The sequence below is a fragment of the Dioscorea cayenensis genome, unplaced genomic scaffold (assembly GCF_009730915.1).
Source record: "Dioscorea cayenensis subsp. rotundata cultivar TDr96_F1 unplaced genomic scaffold, TDr96_F1_v2_PseudoChromosome.rev07_lg8_w22 25.fasta BLBR01001638.1, whole genome shotgun sequence".
Taxonomy (NCBI): domain Eukaryota; kingdom Viridiplantae; phylum Streptophyta; class Magnoliopsida; order Dioscoreales; family Dioscoreaceae; genus Dioscorea; species Dioscorea cayenensis.
The window spans coordinates 3,733-29,679 of record NW_024088029.1 but is presented as its reverse complement, the minus strand read 5'-3'; the positions used below and the strand labels follow the sequence as shown (position 1 = coordinate 29,679).

The 25,947-nt window shown below is 33.5% G+C and overlaps 3 protein-coding genes across 3 annotated transcripts; 1 reads left to right on the top strand and 2 right to left on the bottom strand.

Annotated features, from left to right (window-relative positions):
• Window positions 1–722: 722 nt before the first annotated feature.
• Window positions 723–13,947, top strand: LOC120256771 (poly [ADP-ribose] polymerase 1). Its single transcript, XM_039264435.1, is given in 21 exon segments — window positions 723–943; window positions 1,828–1,877; window positions 2,023–2,221; window positions 4,005–4,188; window positions 4,275–4,584; window positions 6,381–6,576; window positions 6,653–6,802; window positions 7,292–7,352; window positions 7,500–7,563; window positions 7,666–7,923; window positions 10,297–10,534; window positions 10,629–10,644; window positions 10,647–10,740; window positions 10,823–10,899; window positions 10,976–11,139; window positions 12,228–12,419; window positions 12,522–12,630; window positions 12,822–12,904; window positions 12,994–13,131; window positions 13,361–13,543; window positions 13,645–13,947. Coding segments are annotated over 21 exon segments (2,961 nt in total). The 5' UTR covers window positions 723–796; the 3' UTR covers window positions 13,693–13,947.
• A 1,135-nt stretch (window positions 13,948–15,082) lies between these two features.
• On the bottom strand, window positions 15,083–15,749 carry LOC120256773 (LOB domain-containing protein 29-like). Its single transcript, XM_039264437.1, has 2 exons — window positions 15,471–15,749; window positions 15,083–15,379 (listed from the first exon to the last, which is right to left on the bottom strand). Exons 1-2 carry the CDS (start codon window positions 15,747–15,749, stop codon window positions 15,083–15,085), a joined length of 576 nt encoding a protein of 191 aa, XP_039120371.1.
• A 7,326-nt stretch (window positions 15,750–23,075) lies between these two features.
• Window positions 23,076–23,855, bottom strand: LOC120256772 (uncharacterized protein At4g14450, chloroplastic-like). The gene has a single exon (XM_039264436.1). The coding sequence runs from the start codon at window positions 23,496–23,498 to the stop codon at window positions 23,076–23,078; it is 423 nt and encodes a 140-aa protein (XP_039120370.1). The 5' UTR covers window positions 23,499–23,855.
• Window positions 23,856–25,947: the final 2,092 nt, after the last annotated feature.

The following is a 25,947-nucleotide window of genomic DNA, read 5'->3' as shown; positions in this document are numbered from 1 at the left end:
TGCACAACAAAATGGGAGATGAATGGATGAACGATAGTCTGGTTGTCTATATTGAGCGGGAGGTTTTTGGAAATATTGATAATGAAGCAATTCTACAACGTTTTCAGAAAATGCAAACTCGTTGAATGCAGTTATCTCCTCTTAATCGCATGCCTCGTGTGTTCAACACTAGAACTGGTGTCGGTTCTAGTTCAAGTGTCCCTAGATAACTGTTTTATGTTTTTTTATGGTGTATGTTTTCAAATTATGGTTATTTTAATCAAAACTTATATTATTGGTTAACTGTGATTTTGTTTTTTTTTGTAGTGGATCCTGGTTCCGCCACTGACTTCGGCTACCGCGAGCGTCACCAATACGAACTGAGGAGGGGCTGCTGGGCGGGCTGGTTCTATGTCTTTCAGCCAAACAAAGAAGAACACCGGTACCAAGGGGGCTGAAGCTCCTACTAACCCCCTTAGTTTCGTCTTTGAAAACAAGTGAGTTCGGGCTAAGAGTTGGCTCGCGGCCACTCGTTGCTATCGAAACCCAAACCCAAACCCGAATCTATTTTAGACCCTTCACACCAGAATGCTACACTCCATAGAAGGGCCCCACATTTCTCAAAAGAGGGTCCACATTTTCCTAAAAATGGGCCCCATATTTCTTGGTCCGCGCTAAAATGCGCCAGCTTCCTCAACAAGAACGAGGCCAAAAATGCCTCCTTTATAAGCTACCAAAGAAGCCCTGAAAAACTAAAGCCCTTTCTCTCTCGTTCTCTTGCTCTCTCTTCCTCTTCCCTGCTTCTTGCTCTTCGTCAATGGCGGCGAACCCGCCGAAGCCCTGGAAGGCGGAGTACGCCAAGTCGGGCCGCTCGTCCTGCAAGTCGTGCAAAAGCCCCATCGATAAGGAACAGCTCCGCCTCGGCAAGATGGTAGCTGCCACTCAGTTCGATGGTTTCATGCCTGTGAGCACCCCCTCCCTTCCATTTGTCTTCGATTTTCTTGTATTTGTTTTCATTTTTCGTTAATCTTGCTTCTTGAAAGAGTGATTCTTGGGTTTTTTTCCTTTTTTTTTAGGGTTGAGTTTTTTCGGTTGCTCAGTGCTAGTGGTAGGTTGCTTTGGGGTTTTCATTTGGTTTTGTTCGGTTTTCTGATGTGTTTGATAACTTGGTTGTGTAATCTGTGCAATGTGCGCATTTTTTAGGGTTTTCTATTGAGTTGGGGTTTGGTTTGTCATGAATTATTGTATTCCAGCTAGTCACTATTGCAACCCCACTGTGCTCCTTTTCTTCACCTTATTTTCGATGCCTCCAAATTTCTTGTATTATTTTGATACTTAATTGCATCTTGATTCTCAAAGACTGTCTTTTATGTCAATTTTCAGTGTTTGTGTGTGTGTGTGTGTGTTTTTCTCTGTGTTGCTTGCTTTAGTTGCTCCTTTCTATTTGCATTGATTTTTCTCATTTGGATAAGGGCTTGGGCTTGTAAGAAATACCAATGCAATGAATTGTGTCTTTACAGGTTCTCTGATTGTGAGAAACATTATCATATGGAATTACTTCTCACTCTATATAATGTTAGGAAGGAAATTCATGGAGAGAACTTAATTGTCAAGGAGGTTTATTCTGAACATAGACAATACTCTAGCAGTGTGCATAATTCCTGGTTTTCTAATGCTTCATATTTTAATAACCATCATCCAGGATTACATTAACTTCCTTAGTTTCTCATCTTTGTGCTCAAGCTAATAAGCAGGAATACTTTTCCTACACCTGTTTATGTTGAAATCATTTGTTCCTAGTAATCTCTTTAGTCTAATTGAGTTTATTTATTTATTTTTTTGTATCAGATGTGGAACCATGCTGGATGCATACTCAAGAAGAAGAATCAGATCAAATCGTACGTGCAAGTTGCTGCTGATGTTTGTCTTTATTTTCTTTCTCATTCTGCTGTATTTCTAGCTACATTTCTTTTGCAAATATCCCTTATGTCTTAATTAGCATTTGCTTTAGACTTGACTAAGGCATTTAACCTTGATCATCAGCCTTGATGATGTTGAAGGCCTAGACTTGCTTCGGTGGGAGGATCAACAAAAGTTGAGGAAGCATGTGGAAGGTACAACCTTGGATACATCTTCCACATCAAAGTCATCTATGGCTGTGAATAATGAGTGTGGCATCGAGGTTTCTCAAACATCTCGTGCTTCTTGTAAGCACTGCAATGAGAAGATTACAAAAGGAACGGTTGGTGAAAATATCTGACTTGTTCTCTTAATTGTAATATCTTATTTGCTTGACATGTATGATACATATTTTTTATTGGATTACATGAATATGTACCTTCAGGTTCAGTCTCACTAATAACAAACAGTTGTTCTAAGAGGAGGTATTGATTGATCAAAAAACAAGAAAACTATGTAACTTCTTATTACATTTAATTATATCATTATTGATCAATGATCATTCACAAACGATATAATATTATGATGTAACTGCACTTGTCATCTCTGGATTGCACTTTTAAATATAATTTGGTCACTGAGAACAAAAAAAGTTTGTTTTTGGTGCAAAAGAATTAAATTATACATTGAATAAGAACTGTAATGTTCATTTTCTTCATAGTTTAGGGATTGTTCCTGTGCTCTTCTTGTATGCTTAAAGGCTAAATTGAGTCATTTGTGGGATTTAGGTTCCCAATTGAACAAGGAGGGGGGAGGTTTGTATTGTTCAGGACCAAAAAGACTGTAAAGATTACAATAACATGATTTGAGTAGATTTAGATGAGAGAGATGGTTTTTTATTTTATTTTTATATTCCATTTGTTTCAGTGTTGTATTAATAGGCTCTGTGGAAGGTTCTAAAGTAACATGATTGTTTGTGTTGGACCGACTTTGTAATTGAATGGTATTGCTAGACCAAGGTGCCATCTTACTTATTGCTTCTTATGCCTTGACTGCACTTGAAAAGATTTTCCATCAAGGTCATGAAGATTTATTTTATTTTATTTTTTTATTCCATTATTTTTCAGTGTTGTATTTAATAGGCTTTATGTGGAACGTTCTAAAGTAAGATGATCATTTGTGTTGGGCCAACTTTGTAATAGGATGGCATTCCTAGGCCAAGGTTGCCATCTTACTTATTGCTTCTTATGTCTTGACTGCACTTATAAAGATTTTCCATCATGTTCATGAAGATTTATTTCATTTATCTTGATTGCACTAAAAAATTTTTAATATGCATCCGGTAGCATAAGCATTGTGGGAAAATTTAAGAATTGGTTAACTAGCTCACAGACAGCAACCAGCAGCGCTATTGGTATACAAAGTACCAGCACAGTCAATCATGATGAGATGGCCCTACCTGACCTGGCCAAAATGAATTAGTTATTGTAATACATGTTTTGTCCCAGAAGATTCAACAGCTGAAAAATTGCCCGTATCTTTACCTTGAGATTTTTGGATGGAGACGAGTTTGTTAGATATTTTGGAATAACTCATTGGCTAATAGAAAGATATGCCTTCTTTGTTTCTTTGTAAGTCAATACAACCAATAACAGCCCTTAGATACTCTTAAACTGGTAAAAGTTTATACAAGAGTTGATAAATGAAACTTCTGTGGGAGTTAAAGTCTCAGCTGAAAGACAGTTTATATGCCAAACATAAACATAACTATTTCAAAAGGTGAGGCTGCTTTGATGGCACATTCTAAAGACCACAGAAGAAGGGTATTTGTAGCGAAGATATCAGAGGTAAATTTGAGCTAATCCAGCCTCCTAGGTCAAGTTGTACCAGAAAAGCAATGTGATGTTGCACATGCAGGTCCAGTATAGTTTTGTTAGATAGCTTGTAGGGTAAAAAACTTTTGTGATATCATTTTCTACAAATAATAATATCAGACTTTGCATGTATTCAACGGAATATGCTTTTATTGTTAGAGGATTCTCAAACTTCTAAGTGACTTGATGATCCTTTAATTATTGACCTTGCATTTTGAAAACTAACTAGTATCCTGATGCCTTTTGTTTTAGGTACGTGTCTCAACCAAACCCGAGGGACAAGGAGCAAGAGCTCTTGGGTGGCACCATGTCAAATGTTTCATAGAAATGTCCCCATCAACCATTATTGAAAAAATATCGGGCTGGGACAAGCTTACACCTGAAGAGAAGCAAACTGTATCTTCCCTTGTCAAGGATAAGTCTCCCCAAAAAGGAGGTAGTCAGCTTTAAACTTTCTCTGCTCTTCATTTGCCAAAAGAATAGTTTCCTGAATTGACTTGATATTGGTTTACAAAGCTCTAGCAGGAGTAGCTGAAGACAAACCTTTGCAAGGAGCAACTTCAAAAGGCATTAAGCGCAAGAACACTGAAAACATTAAGCTCAAGTCTAAAGTTCCAAAACATGATGTAGAACAGCCTAAAATTGGTGCATCAAGTAAAACCCATGATTCAAATGTTTCTGACCTTGACACTAAACTGGAGGAGCAAACTAAGGCTTTGTGGAATATAAAAGATGAGCTCAAGAAGCATGTTAGTGCTTCAGAGCTACGAGAAATGCTTCAGGAAAACGGGCAATACTCATCTGGATCAGAATTTGATCTGAGAGACCGCTGGTAATATTATTTTCTCACGGTACAGTTCAATATTGATGATTTCATTCCTCATTATTTAGTCAGTTATTTATTGCTGTTTCTTTTTTCCTTTTTATTGAATATCTTCTTTTTTTCAAGATATCTAAATGTGATAATATTGCGAAGGTCTTCTTTGATAAGCACGTTAAAAACAAACATAGTTTAGAGCTTATAAAGAGGTGGTTTGTTCATGAGTTGCCAGGTGCCCTTAGATAACTATATTCCTGGGAATTTGATTCTCCTAAGTATGTTAGAACGTCATGTTTGGTTTGTGAATAATTCAATTCAAAACTTGACAAGTATTTTAATTTGACATGTTTGGTATGCATATAATTTAGATGGGACTATAACCATGTTATAACACTAAATTCCCTAAATACTCTTTTATGCCAATGATACATTTAGCACATAAAAGGTTAGGCTGTTACCATTGAAAAGATGGGTCAGACCTAAAAAGAATTTAGATTTTCTTATGCAATTATGAAATGTATACATGAAATCAAAATATGTCAAAATATGCATTTAATCAAGATAAAGTAAAATATGACAAAAAAACTGTCGATTTGGGGAATAAATACTTACGTCAATTTTCAACCAAACTATTGTGTGTCATTGCACAAGTACTTCAGGAGAAACACTTAACCATGATTTGTTGGAAAGTTAAAATCTTGGAGCTGTTATATTCTTGAGAATATTGTTAAATTAGTGTCTATAAAAGATAGTTGTGTTACATGTCTTTACAAGATGTTTGGGAAATTGAGCAAGATTTCTCCAAACAAAACGGCCCCTAAAAGTCAGGTTTTATGTTTTGCTTGGTTTCTTCTCATGGTTCAAATTTCTGGTAAATTAGACATATGTGGTTGAAAGTTATGTACTTGAAAAAGGATTCAAGTTTGACCATTTTCCTTTAGCTTTGCTTTATTTGAAATGGCTTGTGTTATCCCATTGTAAGTGACCTCTTGCACTAGTTTTTGTAATTTCTTGACTGGGAGGTGTAACTCAAAAAAATATAGTCATTGATTCATGTTTTTGGCTTCATCTGCACCTACATTCCTTTTGCAACTTTATTGACTGAGTAGCATAAAAGTTGCCTTCTCTTTGTTTTAATTTTGCTTTCGCATTTGTACAATTCCAAACAAATTTAGAAACTGTTAGTGGATAATATTCGTATAGATGAATTTCTGAAGTGCTAGATAGTCATTTATCAAACTGATAAATATCCTTGGAATTGCCCTTGAGTGTTGTTCTTGTTTTGTCCTAGTCATCCTTTACTACTACCACAAACATTTTGATTGTTAATAACATGCTATATTACTTTTCGGCTGTGGATTTCAGTTGTCATGCAGTAATGCTAGATCCAAACCTTCAAAAATTAAAATAATAATATTTTGCTATATTAAATTTTAATTTGGCTATTATTTTGTTTATTTCCTGTTTACTGGATAGTGCCAAGTTTCTTCAAATTCTTCTTGATTTGGTATGGACCGTATGGTTTTTATAGTTGGAGTTGTTCCCTTTCTTCTCTCCAATTAATGCTTGGCCCTGCAAGATGGTTTTACACTTCTCTGGAGATTCATTCTTACTTTCTAGGAGCACTGAAAATGTCATGAGACAGTTGCCTTCTCCCTCTTTACTATAAGAAACACTTGCTCTCTTTGACCACCAGAATTTTAATTAGAAATCTTCTTCTATTGCATGTCTTGCTTGAAGTGTCTGTTGTACAAGTACTTTATGAATTTTTTAAGGATGAGACTGATAGGTGTATGCCTCTTGTCAAGTGCTGATGGGATGCTATTTGGACCACTGGGAAGCTGCCCTATATGTTCTGGTCCGTTGTGTTATTCTGGTGGACAATATCGTTGCAATGGTCATGTATCAGCATGGAGCAAGTGCTCATATTCTACAACTGAGCCTGTTCGGCTCAAGGAGAAATGGAAAATTCCAGCAGAATCAAGCAGTCAATATCTTAAAAATGTACGCTATTCAATTTGGAGATTTAGAAGTTTTTGTTTCTGATCCAAAATATGTCTTAACTAATGATTTGGTGCAGTGGTTCAAGTCTCAGAAAGTGAAGAAACCTGTCCGAGTGCTTCCACCATTATCTGATAAATCTGTGCGACTTCAAACGTCCTCGATGTCTCTACCATCTGCTAGTGGAAAATTGGAAGAACTGAAAGTTGCTTTAGCTGGAGAACCCCAGGTTGCCTGGATATGTGCATAGTTGTTCCTGCTGATTTAATTAAGGAGCTTATCAACTTTCTATTCTAGCTTCTTGTTCTGTACAGTATGAAGCCATAGTTAGGTTTTTTTTCATGCTCTATTATCTAATACTGGATAACTTGCTCATATCAGTAGAAATCAGTGAAAGTTGATTAAGAACAAAAAGGTGATATATATTCCAGGTTGTGCTAGTTTATTAGTTACTCTCAATGTGTAAATGAAGGTAATGGTTACAAGAAAACAAAAAATTAACGCTCATTTTTTCCTATTATTAAGCAGTTCATTGCGGAATCATCTAGAAGCTGCAGTCTTTCCTTGTAATATTTTATTTTACTTGGGGCTTTTTGGCCTTATCTTCCCCTTATCAAAAAATTTCTTTACCATTACCTCAAGAATAGTTTCCATATTATTATCAGTTCCATCTGTTTATAAATTAGAATATGATTCCTTTTGTTTATTGACATTTTAGGAGGATTGGAAGCGGAAACTTGAAGACGTTGGTGTGCAAATTCATGCAAAAATTAAGAAAGGCATACTCTTTTCTTTATTTGAAATTAAACTAAAATTATAAAGGATGTTTTCTTTATTTCTTACCTGGAAGATTCTAATTCAAAATCCCATTGAGCCAAGTTTGGCTGTTTGACTTTGATCTCGATGTTGGCATTCTTCATTTTCAGATACTAGCTGTTTGGTTGTGATTGAAGAAGTGAATGACTCTGATTTTGAAATTAGAAAAGCCAGGTTTTTTTATCATTACCTGAATAGCTTCTATATTTCTTATTGCCTTGCTTGGTGGCACTTATTCTGGTTTAGTGGGTTTACTTGATTTGTCCATTTTTATAGGAAAATGAAGATTCCAGTGGTGAGAGAGGATTACTTAAGTGATTGTATGAAAAAGCAGGGAACACTTCCATTTGATTTATATAAAGTTGAACCAGCAAGTGAGGCACAAAGAGAAGGTACTCTTACTGTGAAAGTGAAAGGAAACAGTGCTGTGCATGAAGACTCTGGTCTGCAAGATACAGGGCACATTCTTGAGGATGGGAAAAGCATATATAATACAACTTTAAATATGTCTGATCTGTCGACTGGAGTTAATAGGTAAGATTTATTGTCAAATTTTCGTTTTCGCTGTTATATGCATCATACTGAAGTTCTTGTTTCTTCATTTGTGGAACACATTAGATTGTCTAAGGGTTGGTCAATTGATTGGTACTTAAGAAATCATTCTCTTCTATCATAATGCAAATTTTGCTCTCATGGCTTCAAAAAATGTCAATAAAGCAACATTTGGAGCTGGTATTTCTTAATGATCATGGACAAATAATCTGGGCACCTTAGTGCAACATAATGATATAAAAAGCATGTGTAAGGTTTGGTTCTGGCTGACATTGTATACCAATGTGATTTGCATCTGCATGCTAGTACAATGCTCGTGACTAATTTTCAAGGGTCTTTTTTTAATGCTGCATTAAATATCAATATATTTGAAAGAAGGGCGTTATCTGCTTAAGCAGCATTTGCCCACCCCTAATAATAAGATATTATCATGTAGGTTCAATTCTCAATAAAATAAATGTCGATGGTTTAATCCCTCTCACTTGAACAATCTTTTTCTACTGATTTACCTGAACTTGGTTTAGTCTGGAGTTGGGAATTAGAATCAAAACAGTAGGAGCGCGTTTGGTATGATGGGAAGTGAGAACTTTCCATGGAATTTAATTGGGTGGAATTACTTTTCACAGTTGGTATGGTTTCTTTGTAAGGAAAGTCGTGGACCTAGTGGAATTACTCCCTTTCGTATAATTGAATCATTTTCTGTTGGGTTGGGTTAGGAATCTATTTTCCCAAAGTGACAGAAAGTTGAGGGAAAGTTGCAAAAATGGATTTTGTCTACATGCCTTCATCTTCAACGACTAAAACTAGCTCCAACTACTTCTCTTTTTCTTCCAATCCTTGCCGCTTCTCTTTTTTTTAAGCTATCTTACTGCTTGCCTTCTTCTATTCTCTCTTTTTTTTCTCTATTTTCCTTCTTCTAGAATATTTTTTTCCGAGATTCAAGGTGTTGAATTGATTACAACTGTCTTAAAAAGGTGTATCCTTATTGGTGAGGGGAGTACTTAATGGAGATATCTAGAGTGCAATCTGTTTACATGCTAGTGATATATATATATATATATATATACTTACTTTATCTTCTTATGTTAGTGATTATATTAAATCACTTTTTTATACGATCTATGTAAACATTTAGCATGGTTAAACGTTAACTTTCTCTTCTTATGTTGGTGATTATATTGAATCACTTTTTTGTACAATCTAGGCAAACAATTAGCATGTTTAAATATTAACTTTATATTAAATCATTTTGTGCTGTATATTTACTTATAAAATTTGTGTTGTGTATTTACAATCCTGTAGTTATACCTCTTTTAAGAATTCCAAATGCTGAATTACTTATTGTTTTGAATGTGATTGAGCAATTTGAGTTATTAGAAGGCCATGCAATCTTATCCACATGATAGATATTTGGCCAATTACTCTTAGAAGGATTTGGACTAATGCAACACAATATGAAGTCTTCAAAGGTTATTAAGAAATACCCAAACATGATTAAATAGATGTTTTATGCTTGGGAATTGAGAGGGTTAAATACCACTTCATTTAGCTTGGTTAAATATTAACTTTTCATGGATTAACTGGTTAACTAATTGAAGAGTATATTAGAAAATTAACAAAATATTCCCAGGAAAGTGCTTACTTACCAAACATTGGAATGTGATTTTCCATGGATTTTAATGAACAATTTTTTTTTTACATGCCAAACATTGCAAGGATTTTAAATCCAAAGGATCATCTTCCTATCAATCACTCACAAAATAACTTGGATGAAAAAGTACCAACGCTACATAGGATGCCAATTAGTGTATATATGCTTTTCGCGAACCTAATATTATCTGACAGAGCTAGATGATCCACCTCAGCCTTAATATGGATTTCATTGGAGATGTGCTTGATTAGGATGGAACTGAAGAAGAGACTTTGTATGTGAATAAGTTTATATGCCTTCTGAGGCATCTGATTTGTCATGTCCACTATTCAATCTAAGCTCTGTATTTAAGTTCATTCACTATTTCGTTATATATATTACATATTACTCCATCTTGTCCCCTAGAAGCAGTTGTGTTCCTCTGTCCTTGGAGTCAAGTATACTGTGCTTCATTGATTGGGTGCAATCCCAAGAACAATGCCTCATGAAATGCTATTACAGTTCATCCTGCAGCAATGTGGTAGACTTGGTTGCATTATGTTTTCTGATAAAGCATTGATACTTGGCATAATTCTTCTATGATGCTAATTCCTCTTTGGTGCTTATTATTATAATTTGGATGGAAAAATTAACTATTAACTCCACTAAAGGTTTCAGACTGTCTTGTGGTGGTTTGAATCTGACTTTCTTTGTTATTCTTGAAGTTATTACATTCTTCAGATTATCCAGGAGGACAAAGGTTCAGCCTGTTATGTATTCCGTAAATGGGGACGTGTGGGGAATAAAAAAATTGGTGGGACAAAATTGGAAGAGATGTCAAAATCTGATGCAATTCAAGAGTTCAAACGTTTATTTTTTGAAAAAACTGGAAATACATGGGAATCATGGGAGGCTAAGGAGAACTTTGAAAAGCAGCCAGGCAGATTTTTCCCTTTGGAAATTGTATGTTTAGGTTTCATGTAATTTTTGTTGAATTTGGACATGATCAATTTCTAGATTCTCTTCTGTGTTATTAATTGATTTGGTGGTTTGTTAGGATTATGGGATTAAGGAAGCACCAAAAACAAGAATCCTCCGGAAAAGGAGAGTTCACTCTCACCTAAACTCATGGAATTAATGAAGATGCTTTTTGATGTTGAAACTTACAGGTTAATCATTGACTCATTTCTGCTTATTCTTTCAAATTGTAAAATGTTTTGCAAATGATGTCTCATTTATTTTGCTCTCCAGAGCTGCTATGCTAGAATTTGAGATCAATTTATCCGAGATGCCGCTCGGAAGGCTTAGCAAGAAGAATATACAGAAAGGCACTCCTTGCATTTAATAGTCTTGTAAAATCTGATTTGAAATCCATCATTTTTACATTTTAATTCACTTCTGCAGGCTTTGAAGCTTTGACAGAGATACAAAATCTAATAAATAATAGTAATGGCCATGAACTAGTTGTGAAGGAGACCTTGATTGTTGATGCTAGCAATCGCTTTTTCACTCTTATTCCTTCAATTCATCCTCATGTGATAAGAGATGAAGATGGTGTTAAGGCAAAGGTGAGTGGCTTCAAACTGGCAAGACACATTCAGTCTGTTCAAAACATGCTTTTCTAATATGTCAGGATTGATTTTTCTTTTTTCCAGAAAAAAATATTTATTTATTTATTTATTTTATATGGCTCTGTTTAAATGGTGAGGTTTTATTCCTTCTGCCTTCTGGGGTTATCGCTTGCAAGTATGTGACTTTTAAAAGTTCTAGAAATTGTAAGACCAACCAGATCCAAGTTATCACCCTTCGGCTGAGCAATGTTCATGCTATTATATGCCATTTAGCTACCTGAAGACATGGACATTGTAATGAACCAATCTGATCTTGATTGCTTTTAAATTTGAGTCATAGGTAAATATATGAACTGGGGTTGCATCCATCATAGAAATGGCCCAATCCAAACTGCTCTACGTAGTTAAAATGGGCCAGATGGAGGAAGTACCAGATCAGATTAAATATGCATTCTGATCATTAGTAAAGGATGTAATTGATCCTAATATTTAGGGATCTCAGTCAAACATAATTAGAGTGGCCTGAATAAGCCCATTTCCATCTTCCTGTTTCTACTTTCAGCTTTGTTAGCGGTCTGGAATTCTTGTGTTATATCTGATTTCTGATTTTCATGTTTATTACTACGCTATTAACCTGGTAAAGCTTTTGTTTTTATGGTTTTAATCCTTAGTACATGCCACATGTGCTGCACTTCTTATTATTCCATGAATTATGACTAAGATCCTTGCCTTTCGCTTGTGGGCCAGTTTCTATTGTTTCTGTAATCCAGTACATTTAAATTAGACCTCACAAAAATTCAAGGTAATGATGTTTTCTTATCGCATCTTATTTTCTTGATTTATGTTGATATATTTGCTGTAATAATTTGTGTTTTTCAACAATGAATGGGCTCTCATTGGGCTATATAGTATATAGAGGGTGATAGCTATGAGGATTTTAATTTGAACTGCATATTTATTTTTCTTAGATTCAGGGACGCAAAAAGCCTCTAAGTCTACTTTAATTATACATTTTTCTTAGATGTCTCTTGTCTATTTATGCTAATTTTATTGTTTATTGAAATGGATTCTTTTTCATGTTTCAGGTGAAAATGCTAGAGGCTTTACAAGATATCGAAATTGCTTCTAGAATTGTTGGTTTTGATAGTGAAATGGATGAATCTCTTGATGAGAAGTACAATAAGCTCCATTGTACCGTTGCTCCTTTGCCTCATGATAGTGAAGATTTCCTTATAGTGGAGAAATATCTTCTCAATACTCATGCTCCTACTCATAAGGCAATAACCAATTTCATGGCCTTCAAACTGAGTGAATTTTTTTCTGCCCTTTTATATGGGGCTTCTCCAATTTTGTTGCTTATAGATTTTCCTGGTTCTCAGGACTGGACCCTTGAACTGGAAGAGGTTTATGCTCTTGATAGAGAAGGAGAAATTGACAAGTATGCTTCATATAGAGATAAACTTGAAAACAAGATGCTTCTATGGCATGGTATGCTATGATTTATAACTTGGGTTAGTTCAATTTAGATTTTGGTGCTATTTATGAGTTTCTGTGCTTGTTTCTCTACTAATGTTGTTGCCAAATAGTATTGCTGATAACAACAAACTGAATGTTGTGGTACTTGATATTTTCTGAAAGTTATGGGAGACAGATGACTGAAACTTTTGTGCATTTGCCAGGTTCGCGGGTGACAAATTTTGTGGGCATTCTCAGTCAAGGTCTGAGAATAGCTCCACCAGAAGCTCCGGTTACAGGATATATGGTTCTCTCTCTCTCTCTCTCTCTCGCTCGCACACACACACACACAAGCCATATGTATGTAACATGATGTTTACCATTTTTTGTCATCAGTTTGGCAAAGGAATTTACTTCGCTGATCTAGTTAGCAAGAGTGCTCAATATTGTTATGTCGACAAGAAAAATCCAGTAGGCCTGATGCTGTTAAGTGAGGTTGCTCTGGGTAAAATGCATGAACTCAAGAAGGCCACGGTAAGTGCCTAAATATTATAGCTCCTCCAGTAATCTAGATGCACCATGCACAATCATTGCAACCGGATAGTTCAATTGTTCTCTGTTCACTACCGTTAACCTAATGACTTAGTATCTTGATCTGTATTGCTACATGAGCTTCTATGATTTCTTAAAACTTAGTTACTGCCTTGAGGATTATGTAATTGACTTTGTTTTCATGATTTTATTATTACTTCTTTCGCCACAGTACATGGATAAGCCACCAAAAGGGAAGCACTCAACCAAAGGACTTGGGAAAAATGTACCTCTAGAATCTGAGTTTGTTAAATGGAAGGATGAAGTTGTTGTGCCTTGTGGGAGACCTGTTCCTTCATCAGTTTGGGCATCAGAACTACTTTATAACGAGTATATTGTCTACGATACTTCTCAGGTTGGTATCCATTTGTACACAATTTATACTTCTGCAACTATTTCTTATTCATTCGCTCATCACTATTCCTTCTTAAACAACAATCCATGGTTGTTGGACAGGTCAAGATGCAGTTCTTGTTAAAGGTGAGGTTTCATCACAAGGGGTGAGGAAAAACAGTTATCTTTTTGGGGATTGTCCGGGGATGGCAATGCATGTTGGTGGATGCTGCATTTTGCTTCTAACAGCATCAGTTCTTCTGGTACTCAGATGCCTTTGCCCCCATTCCCTCCCTACCGCTCTTGTAAATCCTATCCTTCAATGCTATTTTGTTCAAATATTATCATCTCTGCTTGGCTAGAGTCCAAAGGATGCTGGGACTATGTTTATGAATGCAAATAGTAGGCATTATTTTGGCTGGTATATCTTCTGGCATTCCCTATGTTGGAAACTTTTGTTTGCTTCTTTGGTAAGTGTTTATGCATGCTGTTTGGCTGATGCTTGTAAGCAAGCATCGTCTTAAAAAGAAACCCTAATCAAGCACATAAATCTAGATTACATCTGGCCCACCCTTGAACCCTACATTTCATAATCAGACAACGTGCCCACTATAATTGAGACCAAGTTTTGGTCTCTGCTAACCCCATTCTCTCTATCTTTTTGTGCTTAACTCAGCAAGTTAGTAATTGATAACTCTTTGCATTAAATATTCTAGGTCATACTCGAGGAATTATAAATTCAGCATTTTTCACTCATGCTCAATTAGCAAGTTTGAGTGGAGATAAAAATGCGAGCATAATCTTCTTGTGATTGTAGCCATTGATATGCCCAATAATTGATGATATAGGTTGCAGTCACATGGACCTGAACACCATTAATGTGGCTTAGAGGAATTTGTGGATTTTGCAGCACCAATCTTATAGGGTATCAGTCATTATGACATATTAACATCCTTCACGTGCGTTGAGTACTTTTTCTGAGCAACCAATTATGAAAGAGGGAACTTGGCCAATGATAGAAGAAGCATTTGCAACAATGACCATCTGAAACATAGGCTTTTCCTTTGGTTTATTTATATTTATCACCATGAAGTTTGATGAGAGAAGGTACAAAATATGAAGGGAAAATGAAGAGGGACAGCTTGAGTAACCTAAAAAGGTGATAAGAGTGTCTTCTAGATATTTGAGACTCACCTGATATATGTTCTTATCTGGGTAAACAATGCAACCGTGCAAGTTCATATGTAAGCACAGGGATATGCCAGCGTTGGTCACAAACTTGTGCACATCAATGTGTTGGGAGTTAAAGTTTGTTAATGTCTATGCATATGGAATGTTCATTGTTTGTTGCAGTAAAATCACCAACAGGCAAATATCCAAAAGGAAAGATATAAGATGTATTATAGCAGTATCAGATACCCTATACTTTTTTTATGGAATGATTTTTATTAGATGTTCATTAGGTATCTTATTCATTTATATTGCAAAAGGATCTTCTATTTTAGGGTACTTGTTAACAAAATTGACCATAAACATAAGATACATGCTCAAAACACCTTCACTAGTGAAAGAGGCATCCAAATGCAATTGATTGAAGGTCCTCCATATCCAGATTACTTGGTGTCCCATTGTTCTCTTGATGAATTCCACACAAATGTTTGTTATCATCTTGAGTGGAAGACTGAAAGCCATTAATGGATGTCATAAGGCCGTTCTCGTATGCTGACATTGTTTCTGCAGCATTGATTGATGAATTCTGATAGTACCATTGCCCATCTTGTTGAGAACTGGAACCATTGACAAATCTCTGTGCTGCTTGTTCCTTCACAACAGCTAATTGTGCTTGCAGGTTGATAACCTGCAATGCAACAGCAAAAACATTGATGAGAAAACAATCCCAGATTTTGTTGCACTGGTATTTTTATTATGAGTAATGCTTTACTGCTCACTTGTTGCTGTAGTGCAAAGATATGTGCAACACAGCCATAAATTGGGTCTTGAAGCCTGGCCTGTGCTTCATACGCAATGGTGATGGCGGCCTCACAACGGTCTTGCACCGGCAAATGCGTGAGGAGTTTCGACACATTGCTCGCCCCGAAAACCTTGTGGATGGCAGCAAAGTGTGTAGCTCCTTGTTCGTGGCAAAAATACGGTGCAAAAACGCAGCCTCTCACACATTTTCTCCTGAGGAATTTGCAAGCTCCACAAGGTGAGCCAATGCATGTCATTTTTGTGCCTTGTGATTTAGATTGGAATTACACCACATCTTCTTCTCCTTTCTTATAAACACTGAAATGCTGCATTCTTAATTTGGGTATGTCTCCTTCATGGCCTACAGATTTCATTATTTTTAGCCTTTGCATAACCTTCTCTTCCACTTCATCTCTATACTATAGTTACTTGAGATTCCATTCATTTAGGCTCTAAAAGGACAAAAGGGTTAGCACAAGCTCAACCTATAAACATGTTTCTATTCTTGTTTGCTTAATCACTCATCTCTCCTTTTCATGCTTTTTTTGATCGATTGGCCTCTTCTGTGACCTTGACCACAAGCACATATATTCAGTACATAGTGTATAGTGAATATGGTGTTTTAGTTTGGATTTGGCCATGAATTGAGTACACTTTGGAGAACAGTTTGAAAGCATATTCTTGGAAAAATGAAACTAGACCCAGTGACATCAATCAATTCATAGCCAGGGTAAAACTTAAATGAGCCTAAAAGGTGGGTAATCACTTTTCACTCAATTTCATGTGTTGCTTATCTTCAATGCAAGTGGGGGCTTATGTACCTGAAGTACAAACCTCACTAGCATTTTTCTCAAGTACTTGATTAGATATATCTATATATTCCAGACACAATCAATCACTTGGAGTGCAAACATTTGTTTTCATCTTCCAAAGTTTGGCATGATAATTGAGCTGCTTTGCTAGTAAACAAGAAGGTATCAGGTGATAATTTAAAGCTATCATTGTACTCTAAACAAGACCAGAGGTAGTGGGGAATAGCAAGGTCTGCCATTGATCCTATGTGGCAGTGGATTCAGTCATGTGTACTTATTGGCCACTTTAAACCAGATATTAGTGATTGGCTTGAGAGACAGCGTGGAAAACCTTATCACTTTGGGTTCTAAGTTATAATATAACATTACAAGGACAATAATGCAAGGGGTTTATTATTTATCTAGTGATTTAAATTTAATGTTTAGTTAATAATTTGTCATGCCAACTGCCTCCCTTTGATTAATCTTTAATCTGACCTTTGTTGTTGTTTGTGCTTGAGGAGAATGTTATGTCATTTCAATATTTGAGATGAAAGTTTTAATCCGCAATATATATACATATGCATTTTCATGTAAGGTTTGTCCAATTCAAAATACTCAGAATTTCTTAGGCTTTTGTGGGAGACTTGATCGAAATAAGTGGTTGAGCAACCAACGATCAAGTGGTTTATTAGTAATTAATTGGGTCACTATTAGAATTTTTTATAAGTGATTAAAAGTTTGAATTTTGAGTGAAGGCATATTTTTGAGAGTATGAGTAGTGGTTATGTGTGAGTGATCCAAATGCCTATATGTGCATGGGTTTCGCTTCTACTTGCTTCGCTGAGGTTTGTACACGCACCTATCTTTCTTAACTGTCTAGCCAATCATCTTGGCCCAAAAAAGTGGTTAGGCGATATAGCACAGAGTCTAACTCTTTCCCCGATTGTTAGTCATATGTATAAGATATACCGTAGGTATTGGTTCTTATCTTTCAAGACACTCCTTCCATCTTACTCTACCTCAATAGTTTTACTCTAATTTAGGAAATTTTTTGCATGTTTACCTTAATTTTTCCTATTTTATCCATTTTTCATTCACCATCCACTATTTCTCTCTCTCGCATCTATTTATTCTATTTTTATTTTACTCTTTTTCATTAAACGCATGCTATTTTCATGCGCATTGATTTTTTTCTTAGGAAACAAGTATGAGTTTGTATTACTCGATCAAAGTCAATTTTGGAAGAAAGTGCTATGTGTTTTGTGGATTGGTTTATTTGAAGATTGTTTTTAATATGACTGTGATTGAGATGTATTTAAATAGATTTATAAGATTAAATTTGAAAATTTAACTCTTAAATAATTATGTTGATAGATAATTTGGGAAATTTTTTTTTTAGAAGTAAACATATAAAATGAGACAGAAAGAGAGTATTTGTAGAAGGTTAATTTAATATATCCTCTAATGGGTTAATTTCACCATTGATATTTAATCCAAGTTAAAAAAAAAAAATTAAATATGAATAAATTGTAACTCAAGTTATAGGTCTCAAGTTAGAGCCAAATCAAGAGGCTTCTTAGTTTCAACTAATCCTCCATAATATTTAACCGTTAAGGTTTTTAAATAAAAATTTGCAATGATGTGCCTATATATATATATATATATAAGAGGACAAGAGTGCTTATAGTGATGCTCTAATTAAACACTCACTCTCTGGGCCAAACTTTGAAAAGAAGAAAACCATTCAATGGAATTCTTCTTTTCTTTTGGATTCTTGTTATCAATCAACAAATTTTAATTAATTGCTTCATCTTACCTTCCCCTTGATAAATGTCATGCCTTTTTAATTTTCTTATTTCCTTTTGTCTAAAATAATATATTATTATTACTATTTATGCGGCTCTTCTTTTTTTCTTTCTTTCTGTTTGGTAGTCAAATTTGGGGGCTGTAAACAAAACTAGGGTTGCGGTAGCCTTTCACACATTCATTAGTTGCCACGTGTGAGTTTCTTTTCCACACGTGTGTCGATGATTGAGTGTAGAAATAAGAGAACTTTGTCACAAGCCCACTGATAACCTATATATTTATTGATAATGACACCTTGAGTATTCGTTTCTTCTTATTATTAAACTTGTTTTGACACGTGCACTCCACGTGCGGTATTTTTTTTTTAAAATAAAATTATTATTCCAAATAATGTAATGAGATAAAAAAAATTACCTTATTGTGTCTGAGACGCTTAATTTGAATAATATAAGAAAATTATTATGAGAAAATTATTGAAAATAATAAATTTTTTTTTTTTTGAAATTTTAAAATAAAAAGAAATTTGAGTTTTTAATCTTTATAATGATATATATATACATTTGCTAATATAAATGGAGTTCTTCTGGAAGAAATAAGATTATTAAAAAACAATACGTTCTCGCGGATATTCACCAAACATTGTAGAAATGAGAGAGATAGACACAAGAGTGAAGAGAGAGGATTAGCAACAATTAACATAAACAATGGCTGAGCTTGGTGGTTGATCGGATCTCTTTGGGGGATCAGCTTCAACAGCTGTGATGCACTGATTTACTGTTATGATGATTAGATGATTTTGATAAAAAAAATATTATGCATGCTATTTTGCACTTTGCAGCTGTTAAACGAGCCGAGCCGAACCGAGCTTTGTCTTGTTCAAGCTTGGCTCGTTACTATTTAATCGAGCTTGAACTCGAGCCGAGCTTTCTTCGAGCTTCATTTTTTTATGTTCGAGCTCGATTACATTATTTTTAACCGAGCTCGAGCTCTAATCGAGCTTCTTTTCGAGCTTCATGCTCGAGCTCAACTTGTTAAGAAAATTCGAGCTTAGACTTAGCTAGCTAACTTGATTAAAAGCTTGACTATTTTTTTATATTTTATTTTTTTATTTAGTAAACTTATTTAATGAATCATTATCAAGTGTGACTCAACTCGATTTGAGTTTGATTATATTAATGATTGTTACAAATAAAAATTAGTAAATGATACTATAAACGAGCTTTTAATTATACAATAAACGAGTTCTTCACAAGATTTAATGAGCCGAGTTTGGTGGTGTTCGAAAGCTTTCGCTTTTATCTTTATGAGCTCATTTAACTTAATGAACTAGTTGACATGAGCTTTTTAATGAGACTTTTAGCCTTCGAATAGTAGTTTATAGCCCCTATATGTAGTAACTCAAATCGACAACAACGACATATTCACATATACACCTTAATATATACATATACATATACATATATATGTAATATATATATATATATATATATATATAAACGAGCTCACAATCGAGCTTTATAAACGAAAGCTTGTTCATGAACTTGGTCACAGTCGTGTTCGCTGAGCCAAAAACGAGCCGAGCTTTTTGGGCTCGCTCAGCTTGGATCGTTTATTAATCGAGCTGAAAACGATGTTCGAGCTTGGGCTCGTTACTAATACGAGCTAAACACGAAGGAGCCTTTATCGAGCCGAACACAGAGCTATTCACGAACGGCTCGGCTCAAATACACCCATAGCTGTTTATAGTACTATTTATCCCACTTGTATAACCGTTCATAATATTATTTATAATATTATTAAGTAACACTATTTTTTACGATTGTTGTTGCACTAACTATTCATTGGAATGGATAATTCTCACCTGTTAACTGGCATTTGTAAAATCCTTATCTAGGGACTTTGTAGAAAACTTGGTCTCTTATTAAAATTTTGTAATATAATAAAATGTTAGGGCTGAATTTGAACATCAAAATGAAAGTTTTTCATAATTTACATAGCTTATAAATAATTAAAAAAATATATATATATATATATATTATTATATGTAATTTCTTGACTGTATAAACTATAAAGATATACATACAAACACATACACACAATTCCAGATTAGAAAACCTCAATAATTTGATAATATTATGCTATCCTCAAAACTCTGGTCTTGTCTTCTAAATATTCTTTTTATGTGTAATTCATGACTCAAATAAATAAAATATTCAATTTAATTATTAAAAGTACAATTATTGGGTAAGAATTCACAATGAAAGGCTGATTAACAATTCCATGCAGCACATGATTAGTTCTCATCTCCATATTGTATACGTTACTTTAAAATAATTTTTTCCCTGTTCTCAATGTGTGATTATTAAATTTATTTATTTATTTATTTATTGCCAAGATAACATAGGGGCTCGTGTTCACCATAGTTTTATATATATTAAAACAAATATCACCTAATTATTTTATAAATATCTGTTTCTTTATTTCATTACTCCCAATTAATTTATTTGCATTGGATGACAGCATGCTTTATTTTTATCTCATTTTGTGGTCAATTGTATGTGGGGTTTCAGTATACCAAAAATCATGTTAATTTATCTATGGGTGAATTTATGTAGAAATATTTTAGCCTGTGTTTTATTGAATAGTATAATGTTTTCTCCTTTTTATTTATCTAATACTTTTTTTTTTACTTTGAAAATGCCCAAATAATAATTTTAGTATTGGCTTTTTCTTTTAAAAAAAATAAATAAATCATAAACTAATTAAATAAAAAAAATAGAGAAAGTCATAGAGAATAATATTGATAACTAACCGATACAAAATAAAGAATTATTGAATAAGATAACTAATAAATTATTGAAGTGGAAAAAGCTTAAATTTAACTGCGGTGAATGTAAACATTAAAAAAAAAAATAAGTAAACAAATAAGAAATAATGAGATATATGAAATAATTATTCTAGAAGATCATCCATCATGTATTACACATGAGAGAGATATATGATATACATGATTCAAAGCATATGCATATTTTATCTATTTTATAATTTTATATAAAAACCATAGGTAATATTTTCCATCAAATAGTGAAAATGAACATAAATATACCCTATTAAATTGTAATGAGATTTGTGGGAGAAAACAAAGTTGATGAGGGTTTTTCTTTTAAGAGTCTGCTCTTTAAGATCAGAGAATAGGAAAATATGTCACACACTTAATTATTATATCTTGTTCAAGAAAATTGGTGATTTATTCCATTTTGGAGCTTGCAAAAAGATGTTAAGTAAAACTCAATTTCTATTAATAGGGCCACAACATTATCATATTAATAATATCTTTATAAATCACAATGTTCTTTTTTAATTATTGATAAGCTAATCTGGTTTAGGCAATATTTTTTTTCCTCCTTTTTTTATACAAAGCAAAAATAAGGTCAAAGAGATAGGCATGTAACAACCCTCTAAGAATTTATCAGGTGGAGCTAGCTAACATGCTGGGCAATAAAGGCGTACTCTATGTTTCACTATTGTATATCATGGATTATAATCTTAGGATAGTAAATCCCTTTTGCTATGCAATCTTAAAAAAATGAATAATATGGCCTATCCCTGTAATCTAATAAATAATGAATGAACAACAATACTGAGAATTTAGTGAACAATGTATAAACAATGTTGATATAGTCATAAATGCGAAGTTTTAACCTTGTGCCTGATTATGCACTGCCTAAATGTCTTACTACTTGCACTAACCAAGTGTTGGCCTTGGGCAATAAGTGAAAAGTATTATAAACAACATATACATTATCTTATAATTATGCATTAGATTTTGGAGTGATGTTAATATTCATAACTTTATTCTTCTTATTTTATTTATTAACGGTAGTATAGGTGAAATGTGCAATAAATTATTTTAAGGTTCATAAAAAAAAAATTAATATATATGGTTTATCCTTTCTTTAAGTTCTCATACTAATCAAACCTCACATAATATTAATCAATAACTCAAAAAATATATTCATTTTTTATGAGTTCATTATTTAATAATAATAAACATAACCATCAAATTTGACATGAATAATTATAAACAATTTAATAAGATAAATACAACCAAATTAGTGGTCATTGTTAAATTGACCACAAAGATGCATACTAATCTTAAAACAAGAGTGGAGCATGACATGAGCTACCTCATTTGTCACAAGATCCAAATAAATCAAATAAAAAACCAGCAAAGCTTTCAACTTTCCCACCCAATAATATTCTCAATAATATTCCCTTTCCATGCCTTTCATTTGATCTTTTTCATGTGCATGTGATTCTCAACCTTGCTTTTCTCTTTTTGCAATAACAACTTAATTTGTCCATATGACACATCAACAGTTAGCATTTGGATTTTCCTTTTTTTTATTTTAATTTTAATTTTTCTTAAAATGGTTTAATGAAGTGAGATTTGAATGTGTTTATGATGATAAGTATTTAGTTTATATTTTCAGAAGTATTTATTATGAAAAAAAATCAAAAGTATAATTTACCATATATATATATATATTTTATAATTTGGCTTCTTTTTGGTGTTAAAAGAAAAAATTAATTAATAAAATTGCATGGATGCCCTAGGAAAAAAATAAATTTGCTTATATTGTGAAATTCCGTGAATGTCCCTCGTTCCTTTTTTTTTTTAAAAAAAAATAACCCAACTCCACCAAACTACCTTTTATGTGAGTTTTGTTGAGAAGATGGAGAGATGGAGAAGTGAAAAATGTGTCTCATTTCAAGTTTTACATGTTTATTAAAATCTAATTTTTTATTTTTTTATTTTCAACATAGTCCAAGGGGTATATATGTAAAATTCCACCTCAAAAACCCCACATACAAATCAACAGCCAACCTAACAGAGACTGCCACATTGTAACAATCCAATAATAATAACAACTTTACAAATGGATCCAATAAAAAGAGAAATTATTGAAAACATCAGATTAATCAAGTACAGTGAGAAGGGAGGAGGAACGCCGGAGCCTTGCCGGGGACAGGCTCATAGTGAAACGGCTCCGCCGGGTGTTGCCAACCTCTCCACCCGGTGCCAGATTTGTTCCCTTTGATATCACCATCATCCTTCTCTTCTCTTTGCCTCAGCTCTTGATGATCAATATCAATAAAAGAAGAAGAAGAAGAAGAAGAAGGAGGAGGAATGTTTGAAGGGTGGTGGTGGAGAGGGTTAGGGAAGTCAAGAGGGGAGAGAAGAGGGATGGGGATGTTCCAATCAGAGAGGGAGGAGATGGATGTGTGAGTAACTTGGATTGAAGATGGTGCTTGCATCTGGAGTCTGCTTCTTTGTCTTTCTAGCTTTTTTTTGGCACCTTTTTTCTCACTACTTGTACTAACACTCTCCTTCTCTTCTTCCATATCATATACTCAATCTCTATATTTATCTATGTACTCAAACAAAACAAAGAAATAGAGAGAGATGATGATGATGATGAAGAAGAAATGATAAAAAGTTTGTATCTGGTTTCTCAGTGGGAGAACAATAAAAGTATGAAAAGAGATGGAGAGATGGATGATATATAGAGTGATGAGAAGGGAAGGGATCAAGAAGAGAACAAAGATTAGTTGAGGATGAAAGAGGAGAGATTAGGAATGTTTGTAGAAGGATTTGAGGGAGAAGGGATGGGAGGATGTAGGAGGATGAAGAAGAGATAAAGGAGGGGGCCGGGGATCATGTGGCGAGAACGTGGTATGAAGGGTTTGTGGATCAAATGTGTGATTTTTCTATCTTTCTTTTGATAATTAATTTTTCAACAAAACCATCCTGTCTTTTCCTTTTCAATGCTTTTTCTTTGGGACCGCTAGCTAATTTTATTGTGAGCTAACGTTGTTGTTGTTGTTGTTATTATTATTGATAAAATTATTGATAACCTCATGTGAATATTTTATTTTGACTTTGTAAACTCTTGAGTTTTTCATTTATTTTCTAATTCATCTTTTTTTAGATTTTTTTTATTGGGTCATGTATTTTTAATATTTTAATATAATACTGAAAATATCTCTAACATTAGTTGCGGTGGGAAGTAGGGTGACATCAAGTGTTAGATAATTTTGTAATTTAAATTTAAGTTAGTTTTAATAAAAGTTTTGAAAATTATGTTTTATTTTTGGATTTTATAAATTCAAAGAATTGGAGAAGTGAAAGAATTAGAGGACTTGCTAGTACTTCTCTTTTATTATTATTATTATTATTATTATTATTATTATTATTATATATTTTACCATCATTCGCACCTGTTTTTTTTTTTGTTTAAGGAGTTAAGTTCCCATGGTCATAGAGAACTTTACTTAGACGTTATCTATGTTATTTCTTTATTTATTTATTTTTAAAGTAAAAGTGTAGTATGAAAGGTATTTGCAAGTATAAAATGAGTTTGTAAATATTTTATTTATTTATTTATATGGTAATAAAGAGCTGACACCTGCTTACAATCTAGATACAAGTGAGTAGTTTATAAAATATAGATAATAATCCAAACAAAATACAATAAAACAGACCAAGTTAAATTGGCTCGAAATAATAAATGTTTGTTTGCTTAGTCGATTGATGGGGCCCATTTGGCCCAACACGAAAGACTTATCCAACTAACTTTTTTTAATGAAATTTTAATTAAATAAATATATTTAATAATTAAATTTTATAAAATTATTAAAAAATAAATTGTCAATTTAAAAATATTTAATATTGATTAAGTTATAATTGTCTAGTAATTTGTTTTTACAATTCTCTTGTTTAAACATATTAATTACTCATTCCAACGCATCAAAAAATGATTAATAAATTTAGCTTGAAATGAACAAAAGCTTCTCCAATTAATACAATCCACACATGCATGGTCCCTTAAAGTTTCAGTATTTAAAAAAAAATCTTTCATTTTTCATGTTACTTTTTATTCTTTTCATCTATTCATGGGGTTAGTTTTGACCGAAATTGTTGGAAATGCCTTGCGTTGGGAAAAAAACCTCCTAAATGGTTCTTAGTTTGAAAAGACCTCTTGGCACATATGGTTCATCAGCCGTCTGTTTGCCAGAATTTCACTTTTAAAAAACAGTTCTTTTTTCTTAGTTCCCTAAAGTTCTCTGTTTGATTTTTTTTTTTCAATTTCTGGGATCTTCGCATTCAATATTCTTCATTTCTTGGATCTTCCCTTTCCCCAAAAGTGACATTACCTGGTTGTAGTTCATTTGTGAACTACATCCTACATCGCACAATGAGAAAGAACTCACCATGAAAATATGGAAAACCAACTGCCAACTTAAAGGTATGAATGAAGGCCACATGGATAAATAAGAGCTAAATAAGGAATTTTTATTTTTACTTTTTTTGTGTTTGTGCGTTCCAATAAAAACTTATAATAAAATATTAGCCGTTCATTCTAGAATATAACTAGGACATTATACTGAATATATATTAGAAAATAAGATTAAAGAAAAAAGATTGCAATGGCTAGGACGGGCACAAGACTACATAACATATAAGATACCATTAAAGATAATTTGAAAAGACGAAAGGAAGAAACATCTTTCCTTCACCCTCTATTTGATAAATAGTATTATTTAAAAATGAAAAAAGTTGAAGATGGAGACAAGAATTAGCTGATGAACTTGAGAGTATAGAATCTTGTTATTGTTAATGGAAAAAAAATCTAAGTCCCCATAGATTCATAAAATGTAGTGAGAAGATTTACTTTTAAAACTAAAAAAATATATAAGCAAAAGAAATGTTCCTCTCTAGAGAACAACAGGTAGAAAAAGTCAGAAATAATATTGTTCAACTAATACTTAGAGAACAATTATGTAAAATGGT